Here is a 14,156-nt window from a genome sequence, read left to right as displayed (position 1 = left end):
ATTTTTACAAGAGGAGGTAAAGGGTACACCAAAAATAAACATATGCAAGGTAAAGGTGAAGGATAATTTATAAGAAAGGTGTGCAATCACAGAAAGTAGAGGTGCTAACCTCCTGCACTGGACATATGCATGAAAAAGATCCTCCTCCTGTTCGCAGAAGGGACAATTTACAGGCACCGAGGCATTAAGATGGTGGATAAAAGTGTTTGAGGGGAGAGCCCAATGTGTTAGCCTCCATTGGATATCCGCTAAGAACCCATAGATGGGTGGAACAAACATATTATGCCACAGTGGAGTAGAGGGAAACCCCGGCCCTAACCGTTCTGACCACAAGGCCACACGCATCGCTCCAGACAGGGATGAGACTTCTTTCCCCCTCACGAGTTTAAGGACACCAGCCTTAGTTACTAAGTGAAAGGGGGAGGGAAACCCATCATCATTGGACTGGACAGAGGGCAGCACCTTGATTTCGGGGAAAGATAGTCGAAGATCTTCGACAGTTCCGGCACCTTCCCAGCCAATGTTTAGCTGCCTGAATTTTTTTACGACTACCTGTTTGATTTGTTGAACAACTCGAACAGATGCTACACAAACACCTGTCGCCACCACCCCAGCAGACCTCCACTTGGTTCCAGATGCATCCCTTAGATCACTCACTTTGCTTACGCTTCCTTTAATGAATTTTTGAATTAAAGCATGGCTACGAGGAATACATGGGAAAAAGCTGTTATAGAACAGAGGCTCTTGGAGGAAATTACGACAATTATATGCCTCAAGACAACGTTTAACCTCAAGGCCTTTCCATGCATCCAGCAAACTCCGATAAAAAGCGGGAAGTGAAGCACTGCTGACACAATCAAGGTCCACCAAGAGAAGGTGCCGATCATAGTTCATTCCACCAGCCTGTTGTAATAGAAAATGTGCAAATGGGCGCCAGGGCAGCTCCTCCGCATACAGTAGTCTCTGCACAGACTGCAGGCGAAAAGCCATAAGCCGCCCAGAGACATCAATGACTCCTTGGCCCCCCTCCTTCCGAGGGTGGTACAGTATACTGGGCCGCAGCCAGTGGTAGCCGCTCCAAAAAAAGTCTATCAACTTCCTCTGGATGGCAGGGATCAGCTCCTTGGGTGGCTGCAGGGTAATGACTTTATGCCACAATCTCGCTGCAATCAGGTTGTTGATAACAAGAGCGCGGCCTCTGTATGAAAGAGACCGCAGTAGTCCTTTCCATGATTTTAAACGATATGTGATTTGTTCCACACCTCCTTCCCAATTCCTCATTTCCATTTCATGGTTTCCAAGATAAACTCCAAGATATTTGACCCCGTCTGTTTTCCATACCAGATTTTGTGGGAGTGATGGTGGTGATATGACTGAGGGGTTACCTGAACTACACCACAAGGCTACACTTTTACTCCAGTTTACTTCACCAGAAGAGGCTGCAGAGAAGTCTTTTAAGCACTGCTGTACTGCAGCTACACTGCCCGGGCCTTTAAGTAAAACACAAACATCATCAGCATAAGCTGTTACGACAAATTTTAACCCCTCTACCCCCATATCCTGAGGCAGTCGTTTCCTGAAGGATGCCAAAAGTGGTTCAAGGGCAATTGTGTACAACAGTCCCGAGAGAGGACAGCCTTGGCGGATACCCCGTCGAAAGGGAAAGGGGGGGAGCATAAGTTATTATTTACTTTCAACATACAGAAAGTGTTTGTATATAACAGTTTAACATATGCTGTGAAGGTTTCACCAAAACCCATCCCCTTAAGAACCGAAAACAAGTATGCATGATCAACACGATCAAAAGCCTTTGTTTGATCCAGAAACAATAACCCAAAACTGGCAGGCACATACTTTTTACAGGAAATAATATCTCTTACCAGAAACAGGTTATCATGCATGGACCGTCCAGGAACACAGTAGGTTTGATCCGGCTGTATGACAGAGCTGATCACCTCTTTCAGCCGATTCGCTAATACTTTAGACAAGATTTTGTAGTCAGTACACAGTAAGGAAACAGGTCGCCAGTTCTCAATGAGTTGAATGTTCCCAGGCTTCGGCAAAAGGCATACGACCGCCCTTCTACAGGACAGAGGAAGTTCTCCAGCGCGAAGGCTTTCGTCAAGGACTTCAAGCAGATCCGGTCCCACAAGATTCCAAAATGTCTTATAAAACTCTCCAGGCAGCCCGTCAATCCCCGAGGCTTTACCATCTTTCAAGCCTCGCATGGCTGCTTCAAGTTCATCAGGTGAAATTGACGATTCCAGTGTGTGCTGCTTGTCCTCCTCGACTTCTGGGAGCCCAGCAATCAGCTCCTGTATCGCCTCACTGTTGATACTCTGGGCAGAATACAGGTCAGAGTAAAATGCTTTCAAGGCCGCTTTAATCTCCAGTTGGGAGGTAACCGTTGACCCATTAGCAGTACAGAGCTTATGAATTTGCTGCGAGTTTTTCACCGAATTCTCCAAGCTAAAGAAGTCCTTATTTGGCATATCCAAAGTCAAGTAACTCATCCTCATACGCACCAAGGTACCCATTGCCCGCTGCCTCACCATTTCGGTCAGTAATGACCTTTTTGTCCATAGCAACTGATCATATCCAAAATCTTTCCCAGCCCCATTACGATTCTGTTCCAATTCTGCAATTTCGGCCTTTAATGAGTCAATTGAGAGACTTTGCATTTTAGTAGTAAACAGACTATACTGTTGACAAAACGTTTTAACTTGACACTTTGCAAGGTCCCACCATATGCGAAGGTTGGCATGCTCAAGCTTAGATGACCGGATTTTCCCCCACACGGTTCGGAAGGCATCTTTAAATTTCTTATCACTTAACAACCGAGTATTGAGTGACCAGTATGCGCTACCTCCTGATGTCAGGGGTAATTTAAAGGACATTGCCACTAAATTATGATCTGAAAACCCTGTTGGGAGTATTTGGGTAGTGGACACCACATTCAGCATTGGCTTATTGATATAGATCCTGTCCAGCCTTGCCCATGATATGACGCCATCATGACATCTGCACCATGTGTAGGCCCGTGAAGTTGGATGCTGCAACCTCCACACATCCTCAAAGCAATAGTTCTTGATGAGGCTCGCTAACACCTTTGCAGAAGCGCCGTGGGGTTCATGTCCATTCCTGTCAACTGAAGGATCAATTGTACAGTTAAAGTCCCCTGCGATACAGGTGAGAGCAGCTGGATCCAGTCCCTCTACAAAGTCCCGCAGTGTGGAAAAGAATGTTCTTCTTTCTATAGGTTCACTTGGTGCATACACATTTACTATAATAAGCTTTTGTGTATTGCAGTAGAACTCCACCGCTATCAAATGTGCCTTATAGACCTCCCTATAAATAACACTCTGAGTGGGAAACCTGGGACTTAAGGCGATGGCAACACCAGCCTTGGGTGTGGAAACCCCACTCAGCCACCATTGCCCTTTAAAAAGTTTACACCATTCAGCTGCCAAATTGTTTGTGGCATGGGTCTCTTGCAATAGAATGACATCTGCTTTTACCCTCTCCATTGCCTGGATTGCTTGAATTTTCCGTAAGGGGGCACATCCCCCATTGATGTTCAGGGAGGCAATATGTATTTCTCGCGTTGTCATTCTAAGGTGGTAGCTCACCGTCTGCCTGCAATTCTTTGTTCGCCTTTGTTACTGCTTTACGAAGACGTTGAAATTGAGGCTCCGAGAGCATGGGGTCATTTTTCTGTAAAAGAGGTTTCGAAACCTTAATGAAAGCTTGGACATCAGGGAAGTGATCTCTAATTACAACGTGACGTTGTCTAAACGTTACGTTTAAGAAATCAATGACCTTCCCTTTTGTCACCTCTGCTTGCCTCACCTGCTCCTTCTGAGACTCACTCAGGGCAGCAAGACTGCATCCTTCCTCATCAGCCTCGACCCCACTCTCACCCAGTGGTGTGTCAGGTACTGGCACCTCATCTGTGTCATTGTCACCATGGTATTTTTGTTGCGTCTGCATGGCACCAACTACCCCATCGTTGTTGTCTGCCACCGACTTATCAATCTCTTTCTCATCATCTTCCGTTGAGATGGGGGTCCTTAACTGCTCGTCGCATGGTGCAGGGTGTCCACCATCACACACGGTGACACGCTCGGTAATGCTTCGATTCTCTTCATCCTGTGAAATGGGCAGATTCGCATCTCTACCTATTGCATTACCATTTTGCTCATGGTCATCAGGTTGGTCTGTATTACCATCTTCCTGCACGAGAACCATTTTGTTTCCTTTTCCTCCATTCTCATCGCTCGCAAGAGAGCGTTTCAAGTTTCTCCTCGACTCGGTCTCCATCAGCTTCACCTCCTCGAAGTCCCTTTGTTCTTGAGGTTGCAGCCTCTCCTCCACATATGGTTGCTCCACTACCGTATGGGCTTCTCCACCAGCACCACTGTCACCCGCACCCTCGTATTCCGGTGTTGACCTTTTTTCGACACCTGGCTCATCTACAGGGTCGTTCAAGTCATTTACAGGTGGGGGGGTGGGGTGGGGAGGGGGCTGCCCCAGCTGCTGTGGCATAACTCTTCCTCACATCAGGACAATACTGCCGAGTGTGTCCGTATGCCCCACATGTATAGCAAATCAAGGTCTCAGTAGCTGCAAAGATCCGGTAATCATGATCTCCTATTTTAAAATTTATAGATATGTTCAGCTGTTTTGCCTCATCCTTTAGTACGACGAAACAAAAACGTCAAAACGACTCTACATGCTTCAGCCTTCCGTTCCTGGTTCGCAGGGGGACCGTGATAATTTGTGAGACGACAGTTCCATGCTCCCCTAATTTTCGTAGGATTTCTTCATTCCTCAGAAAGGGCGGAACGTTACTTAAAATAACTTTAACCGCCGGCGTGTCCATGGACGATACCGGAACAAATTGGTCATTCCCCAACGTTAACCCGTTTTGCACCACGATGTCTGCAAGGCTAACTTGTGACACGAAAACCACCACTTTGTGGTTCATTCGAGACGCAGCACGAATGTTATTTACCCCGATCAAATCCCCGATTGCAAGTAGAACATCGTCCATTTGCACGTCTTCCGGCGGAACAAGGCACAGCCCGTGCTTACGCGATAACACCTCATCACTAACACGATCAGCAGTCCTTTGACTATTCCTATTAGCCATTTATCGGCAATCAACTAAACAAACTGAACAGTAACCATGCAATAAACTAACCAAACAAATCAAAATTAGTTAAATAAGTAAATAAATAAATAAATAATCGGCACGATATAACCAACCCACGTTATAAATTAATACAGGTGGCTAACCGTTACCGTGCTGTCTCTCTCTCCCTCTCTTGTCTCAAGAGCAGAAGGGAAACACGGAGAAAACTTCACAAACTCGTACAAAGGACACAAATGGAGTGAAAGGAGGATAGGAAAGACCACCAACACAGCACCGTACTCACAGCTCAACACCCACAGCCGCCATGATTACCACACCCACGCACGACTCACAACCATCCAGAAGGGAGAGAGAGAGAGAGACAGAGACAGAGACAGAGACAGAGACAGACACTGTGTGTGTGTGTGAGAGTGAATGAATCAATGAGAATGAGTGAATGACTTGGAATACCCCATTCTAATGGGAGCTTGTCATTAGACTTTTTGTGAATGTTCCGGTTGGGCGCTCTGCTATTATGTCATACCTATTGTTATGGTTCTGTGAACCAGTCCCCCCAGGTGAGTGCACATCCAAGCACGTCGGCTCCCGAGATAGTTATATCGTTAATAATTGTGTTTATATCGCCCCATCCCAGGTTTAATGGGACACAAGAGATATGTGTTTGTGAGGGCAAAAGAGAGGTTTTCTTATTCCTCCCCCCATTTCACTGCCATGAGTACCACATCAAATAACCCGAAACTCACAGACATGTAGGTTGGTAACCATTGCACATTTTAGACACTATTTAATTTGGCTTCTTTTTTCCAGACACAGTTATACACCGCTTAAATTTGGTTCCTTTGCCTCTCCAGACGCATTTGAGACATGAGCGGTACTTGTAGGCCTACGACTCATAAATTCATTATTCTTAATTCCACATTTAGACCATATTTTACACTGCATCCAGACACATTTATTAAACACCAGCACTTCACACAAACCATACAGGAAGGCAGCAAAGCAGCGCTCTGTTTGAATTTGCTTCACGGGAACAGTGGCAGAGCGGAAAAACCGTTGCAAGGTACAACTGCAGTGCATATGAGCAATTGATGATGCGGAGCCTTCTGCACCGGTGATTGACAGGAGAGGAGGGTGGTCCCCTCTGGGAGCACATCAATGAAGACGTGCCACTGTGGGTCACAGGTCGAGTCCTGATTTCTGCTCCCAGACGCTCCGCCTCGTCCGAACTTTGATCTCGCCAAGCCCAGCCCCACTTAAGCAAGAATATATGGCTGAACACAAGAGGGTTGCATCGCGTTCTGACTAAACTGGGGATCTGCTGCCAAGAAGAAGAAGAACCTGCCTGCCACTGGAGAAAGACTCGTGCTGGACCACGATGCATTGTGCTGGTGAGACCGTTGCTCTGAGGAGGGACCCGACCCACTGCGCTCTACTGATGCGTATGTGGCGCTGAGGGTGAGGTGGCGCAAAGCCAAAGTGCCATCCCATGGGTGTGAGGCAGGCAGGCCGGCAGAGGTATCTGGCAAAGGTCGAGGCTGCATTACTGACATACACATTCTGTCCCGTGCTGTCTTCTTTATTAATTTTATCTACCTCGTCTCCCTTGACACAAATGGCCTGCTGACCACGGAGCGAAAGAGCTAGCAACAACTTTCCTCCCCTTTGGTCCAGTGCGAGTGCACTGATTTGCACCTCAAAGTTTCCACTCTACCTACACTGCACCCACCACACCACGCAACCACACTGATCTTCCCTCCCCTTCCCCTTTTACCCAAAGCTGTATCAGAACCGATACCCGTCCATCGATGGTGCCTGGGTGAGCCCAGGGGCCAAACCTACGCCCTGAAATTAACTCTCACCCGCCTCTTTTCTTCCTATATAATTTCCTTGGAGTGCGATTCTGTTGGGCCCATGTGATAGATGTTAGATAATCAAATAAGAATGTAGGAGGGCTTTAAGAGTTGAGGGGAATAAGACTTTTGGCTTGTGATTTTGGCTGTGTGGTTTCTTTAATTGTTTATTTTATCTTTAATTGCGGTATCAATAGGCGTTCGTGGTTGACTAGCAACCTGCCAGGCCGTGGAGTTATCTGTAGCCAGTGACCTCAGGTCCGGGAGTTCGGGAGGAGTCTGAAAAGTCCCTTTGTGGTGAACTCCGAAACCCGGATCCATAACAATATATTTACGTGGAGAGAATTGGCGTCCTTCCCCCAACCTGAACCCTCGGGACTATGATTTTTTTTTTTATTACCACCTAAAACCTTCTCGTGCTCACCTTGAGTACGACCATCATTTTTCAAATGATTCCATCCAGCGGTTCAAGAGTGCAGAGAAGTCAAACAAAAATGTGCTTCTCAAATGATAGCATGACATGATCACATGATGATTCTGGCTGCAGTTGCGATCGGAGCCCATCACTGCCGTAAAGTTGCTGTGCTGTCTCGATGACCTGGTTGCTGTGGGAACTTCGTATGGTGCCGTAGTACTTTTGCAGCTTCACTCTCCTGCCTCAGAGCACCAGAGCCAGGTAAGCAGCATACGCCGCGGGAGATGTGGTTTTGCAATCGTCCAGGCTGTCCAGGCTGTAATTTTCTTACCATTTAAGCTTTTGTCACCAAATTTTCAACAAACACTTATGATGAGAATATTGGGAAGAGAATGAAAATTGGGTCAAAATGTGAGAGGCAAAGTCTGTGAAAGTCATCGTAGCCTTAACAGCCGTGCCGCAGCGCGTCAAGCATGAGACATCCCACTTTTTTGTTGGGTTGAAGTGTACATTGTTGATTATGCTGTGTCTGGTGACATTTGTTGACTTTACAATAGTGTGGCATATTAATTATTTATTAACTAGCATAAGCCCATGGTAAAATACCACGATTTAAAAAAATTAAAAAGGAAACCTTTTATTCTTGCACTGGTTGAAAGCTCCAAATTGGAGGTTGCCTATTTCTTAACAGGAAAAAAAATAAAAAAATTTTGGGAGCAATTAAGGCAGCTGCCTGTTGCCTATACACCTCTCTGATTCAATTTTTTGTCTAATTGAAAAAAATCTAATTTTCCCATAGGTTTGGATTAATTTGAAGCAACTTTTACTTCATAATTTAATTTTATGTATGGATTAACACTTGGTGAGGTGAAAATATCCCAGTCCTGGCTATAATACAGCGCTGCATTTCTCCACTATTGGAAGTGCCAGTGCCCGAGCAGACAAAGCTGGTGCTGTTTGATCTCCACCCATTAACCTCATGGGATTTTCCATTGCTCTCTGTCTGTGTGAGACAGGGTGGTGTAATTCATTCCCCTGTGAATATATAGCCTTGTGATTATATCTCCCTCACGTCATTATGTTCTTCCTTTCAGGAATAGCTGTGACAGATGTGGAGTCATCACTTCATCATTAACCATCCTCAGTGAATTATCCCACACTTCCACCTGGACTTGTGTTATTCTGACCATGTATAGAAGCCTTCACCCACACAGACATTCTCCCACACCCACACACACACAAACATTCCCCTGCACCCACACACACAAACATTCCCCTGCACCCACACACACAAACATTCCCCCATACCCCACACACTCAAACCTCTTCCACACCCCCCGCACACAATCATTCCCTCACATCCCACACACTGAAACCTTGCCCTGCACCCCACACACTCAAACATTCCCCCTCAAACCACCCTGCAAAGCTTCCCCCCCCCCCCCTCTCCTGCACCATCCCAAATCTATCCTGCTTCCCCCCATCTCTAAGTGTTGGGACCTCAAACATCCGAGGTCTCTGCTCAAACCCGGAAGATCTCAATCCAGGCCACTGCTGATAAACTAGACATCATGTTTAACAGAATCCTTCCTCCCACAACATGTTCCCAACTCTCAGGAGAGTCAGAAAAACACGTGTCCATCCTCAAGAATGAACATTGAAACTTTTCTTCCTCCTCCAAAACCTGGTGGCACCTTGTTAAGTCTGTCTCTGCAGTACGCGGCCATTCCATCCCTTCTCTTTCTTCAAATGGCAACACAGCTGACTCCGCTCATGATAAGTCTGAATGCCTCAATTCTGTGTTTGCTTCCAAATCGTGTGTCCCCAACCCCTCACTTTCGGTACCCATCCTTCCCTATCTTGCCCAACTGCTCCTGAACTCTGAGTCTTTTGCACCTGAGAATATGGAGAAGGTTCTTTCACCCCTCCCGCCCCCCTCCCCACTCTGACTCTGCTACTGGATTGGATGGCAACAGCTCACTTATCCTAAAAACCTGTTCTGCCTTGCTTGCACATCCTCTCTCTGCCCTTTTCACCCTGTCATTTGCTCAAGGTCATCTTCCATCTGCTTGGAAATCCACCAACACCACTGTATTACATAAACAAGGTGCAAAAACGGATCCACTCACGTACAGACCTATCGGCTTACTTCCAGTCTTCAGTAAGATCATGGATTCCTTCATCACAGTTGATATGAAATGCTTTATTTTCTCCAACAACCTCATCCTAGATCACCAATTTGGTTCCAGACCAGGTCATTCCACCTTGGACACGCTGCTTCTACTCACCTCATAATGGATGGAGGTCCTCAATGTCAGACATAAGATCATAGCCGTCTCTCTGGACATATCTCAATACTTTTGATACAGCCTGGCATCCTGCCTCAGGTAGCCTGGTGTTGGCTTAGCGATTAGGGTGCTGGCTTGGGATCCTGGGTTTGAATCCCGGTCGATCACTGAATTAACACCACGGGGGTTGACTCAGCCTGTCATCCTTCTGAGGTCGGCAAATTGAGTACCAGTTCCGGCTGTAAAACATTAATTCAAAAAGGAGACCACGGTGCCCAAACAAAAGGCCCACTCCCGCACTGTTGGGAAAAATGGCCTCTAAAGGCGGTTCTGGCATCCCGCCTTACTATCCAACCTGTTTGCCTATGGAATCCAAGGCCAACTCCACACATGGCTTACTGACTTCCTCTACTCTCATAGCCAACGCTCAATGGAATCCTTTCATCTCTCCCTATAAAGGCTGGAATGCTCCAAGGCAGTGTTCTGGGCCCAGTCCTATTCATGATCTTTATCAATGATATCTGGCTCTCTGAAAAATCCTATGTATCTATTTGCTGATCAGTCTACCCTCTGCTGTTTCATCCTTCAGACAGGCTGCAGCCTCTTCCCTCTCTTCAGATCTTGACAAAATCAAACACTTGGATGTCTTTCTATCCTGACAAATCTCCCACTCTCACTATCTCTCTCTGAAAGGGCCTTCTGCCACACCTTCCGATATACTTTCTTAACAATCCTCTTGAGGAAGTTCATTCATTGAAAATCCTGGGTCTCATTAATATAATCAGCCATTTTCTTTCTTGGGTTTCTTGGGCTTTTCCACGTTTCATTGTTGGCTTCCAAATCCAGCCGCATCCTCTATTGTACAAAGTCCTTCTCACAGTGGAACTCCTATCCACCTACAAGGCCTTTATCTGCAGCTCGATGGAGTACTGCTCTCCCCTCCAGGCTGGCTCCCCTGCCTTACATCTTGCTTAGCTTGATGGAGATGCTGTGGAAACCAAGGCCGTCAAGATTATTGGAGTCTCCTGCGCTGAAGCTGGGTCTATGGGCTTTCGAATCACTTTGTCATGTCAGACAAGTTGGTGGTCTCTCTGTCTTCTACCACCTCTTTTCTGGTTTTACCTGTGATTAAAATATCACGATATAAAATTTTCAGCTCTTTCATTGCTTTGTCATATCCCTCTCCCCCCGCTCCTCCCAGGTTTCTGCAGGGCTTGCACGTTCCACCATCAACCCTCTTCTCGTGAAACTACTTAAATGCAGGATCACCGCTCCCCTCCCCTCATTTATTCCTCCTTTTCCCTGCCTGTGGAATCTACTTCCACGTCCTTTTCAATCTCATTCTTCTCTCCAGGTCTTTTAGACGGTTGTTCACCATCATCCCCAATCCAAAATCCATGATCTTTTCTCGTTTCTACCCTCGTTAGCTCTTCCCAAACCCCTCCTCCTTTCAATTTTCTAGTTTTCCATCCTTGGAGTTTTTCTGCATCCAACTTGTCCACCCCATGCAAGCATGTTTCACATACTGTTTTTGGCAGTTACATCCTGATCCGTTCAGCGTACTCGCTCTTCTGCAAGCCTCGACGATGTTGACAAAAACAAACACAAAACGACAGCACAGAGACGAGGTTGGGTCATCTCAAAACAGAAGAGAGAATATCCAGGGAAAGACACAGAGGAATCAGAGCAAATCAGTGAGAGGTGCAGTTACTGTTAGGCATGTGTGTTACATTTTCAGAGCTGTGGCAGTAACCTGAATAGAGATCGATGACGTTAGAATGATTTCACTATCACCATCTGAAGTTTCAATGTTTCACTATTTGAACACTTCTAACCCCATCCCGTGAATCCTTCCTCAACAACCAAGATGGTGTCCACAGCAATCGAGACACTAATGTCTCGAGATATATGTTAAGGTAGCAGGATGATGACTTGCAGTAGGATCATATTTGATGTGAATGAAACTCAGACATATTGATGTATATATTCCCACTTAGTTAAACGATACATAACATATTGACAAGTAATACGCATTCCATGAATGTTCTTGATTTTGATATCTTTTTATTAACTCTCCCACCAAAGGTGGACAGAGTTATGTTTTCACTCCTCTCTGTCTCTGTCTTGACAAGTAATGAGTTGGGTAGGTAGGCCTATCAGTGGGATACAGACTGTAAACTGTTCAGCCTGGTGGAGGTATGCGCTGCACTGACACTCACTCTAGTTTCCTGTCCTTTTTTTTTTTTTTCTCTCCAGAGGTTGACCATCTTTATTGTCTCCAGAGGTCAATAGCATAATCACCACATCTTTACTTGTATACCTATATACAGTATGCACTAATGCTTCCCTTTGCAGCTTTATGTTGCTCATGTGTCCACAGCACTTGTTTATTACATGAAAATTGCATCCATAAGGCTATCATTGTTCTGTGACTCGCTTTTCACCTTATTATGCCCATACCACAGCTGCAGCGATTTGAGGTATCAGGACAGCACTGTGGGTCAGTATCTGCACTTACCTGGGCTACCAATGGCATGAAGCTTTTCTCGGGTGACGAGCAGGGCCGTGTTGTCTGCACCTTGGTTGACTGGGATCAGGTGATTATTTGATGGAGTGCCGATTGAATCAGTATTATTTATTTTACTTATTTTATTTATGATTTAATTAGGAGCACCTTTAATTATTGTGACTACAATATAAGATCCATCGCTTCACTGACGGGAATTACGGTTACGGAGTGGAGGTATGGGTTAATCATGGGGGTTACGGATATGGTGTGAGAAATGGAGAAGGTGAAAGGATTTTGGAGTTTGCTGATGGAGCTGATTTGTTGATTTGTAATACTCAGTTCCAGAAAGAGGATAATAAGCTTGTTACATACACGTCAGGTGGGTCGACGACAACCGTTGACTACCTGATGGTGCGTAGGCGAGATAGGGGGCACCTCTGGGACACAAAGGTGATCCCGGGGGAGGAGGCTGTTTCACAGCACCACTTGGTTGTCTGCGACATAAGGGTGAAAGGTGCGAGGAGAGCTCGGCGGGTGAAGTACCAACCGAGAATGAAGGTGTGGAGGTTGAAAGAGGTGACAGTAAGGGAGGCATTAAAAGAGAGGCTGAGTAGGGTCGAGGATGATGTGGTTGAGCTTGAAAGTGGTTGGATGTCAATGAAAGCTAGTCTGTTGGGAGCCGTTGGTGAGGTATGTGGCTGGACAAAAGGACCACCGAGGCACTCGGAAACATGGTGGTGGGATGATGAAGTTGGAAAGAGGATTGACGAGAAGAGGAAGAAGTTCAAGGAGTGGCAGAAGGCGAAGGGTACGGGAGCAGAAACAGCAGGGCATGAAAGTTATAAGGCAGCCAGGAAGGCTGCAAAGAAAGAGGTAGCAAAGGCGCAGGAGGCATGTAGGAAAATGTTCGGAGAACGCTTGGATTCGGAAGAGGGTCAGACAGCAGTATTCAGGATTGCAAAGCAGATAGCGAAAGAGAGGTGTGATGTGATGGGGGTGAGTTGCTTGAAGGATGAAGTGGGACAAATCGTTTTCGACCCGGATGGAATTAAAGGAAGATGGAAAAGATGTATGGAAATGCTGTTGAATACAGAGAATGAATGGGATGGCAACATAGAGAGTAACCCAGTTTTAGGACCGGCAGAGAAGATAACTGAGAAGGAAGTTGAGGAAGCGATAAAAGCAATGAAGGGTAGAAAAGCGGGAGGGCCGACGGGAGTTGTGGGAGATTGGTTGAAGGCAGCAGGAAGTTGGGGTATGAAGAGAATGACAGAGATCTGTAATCTGGTGGTGAAAGAAGGCCGCAGTCCAGTGGATTGGGAACTGAGTACCCTCGTCCCTCTATACAAGGGGAAAGGTGACCCTCTGGAGTGTGGCTCGTACCGAGCGATAAAGTTATTGGAGCATGGAATGAAGGTATTGGAAAGGGTGTTGGAGAGGAGGATAAGGAAGAAAGTGAAGATCGACGAAATGCAGTTTGGATTTATGCCAGGAAGAGGAACGACAGACGTGCTTTTCATTGTGAGGCAGTTGCAGGAGAAGTACATGGAGAAGAGGAAGAAGTTGTTTCTTGGGTTTGTTGATCTGGAGAAAGCATTCGATAGGGTTCCACGCAAAGTATTGACATGGGCATTGAGGAAGTTAGGAGTGGAGGAATGGTTGATCAGAGTAGTGATGGCAATGTACAAAAGAGCGCGCACAGCTGTAAGGACGAAGGACGGGAACAGTGGTGAGTTTGAGGTGAAGGTGGAAGTGCATCAGGGGTCGGTACTAAGTCCACTACTATTTGTAGCTGTGATGGAGGTGCTGGCTCAGAACGTAAAGGAGGGTTTATCGTGGGAGTTGTTGTATGCAGATGATCTGGTGTTGATTGCGGAAAGTATGGATGGACTGAAGGAAAAGATGAACAAGTGGAAGGAATGTATGGAGACAAAAGGTC

General features: G+C 46.2%; 1 protein-coding gene across 2 annotated transcripts in view; it reads left to right on the top strand.

The window, feature by feature from the left end:
- TECPR2 (tectonin beta-propeller repeat containing 2) overlaps positions 1-14,156 on the top strand; it is a 133,111-nt gene that overhangs the window by 28,476 nt on the left and 90,479 nt on the right. For both annotated transcript variants that reach the window (XM_078784804.1, XM_068128439.2), the window contains exons 3-4: positions 7,553-7,681; positions 12,174-12,305. In XM_078784804.1, the coding sequence (XP_078640930.1) occupies positions 7,553-7,681; positions 12,174-12,305 (261 nt within the window). The remainder of the gene's footprint in view (positions 1-7,552; positions 7,682-12,173; positions 12,306-14,156) is intronic.

Source organism: Myxine glutinosa, chromosome 9 (assembly GCF_964187855.1).
Source record: "Myxine glutinosa chromosome 9, kmMyxGlut1.1, whole genome shotgun sequence".
Taxonomy (NCBI): Eukaryota; Metazoa; Chordata; class Myxini; order Myxiniformes; family Myxinidae; genus Myxine; species Myxine glutinosa.
The sequence above is the reverse complement of the archived record's forward strand: the minus strand, read 5'-3'. Positions and strand labels throughout refer to the sequence as shown.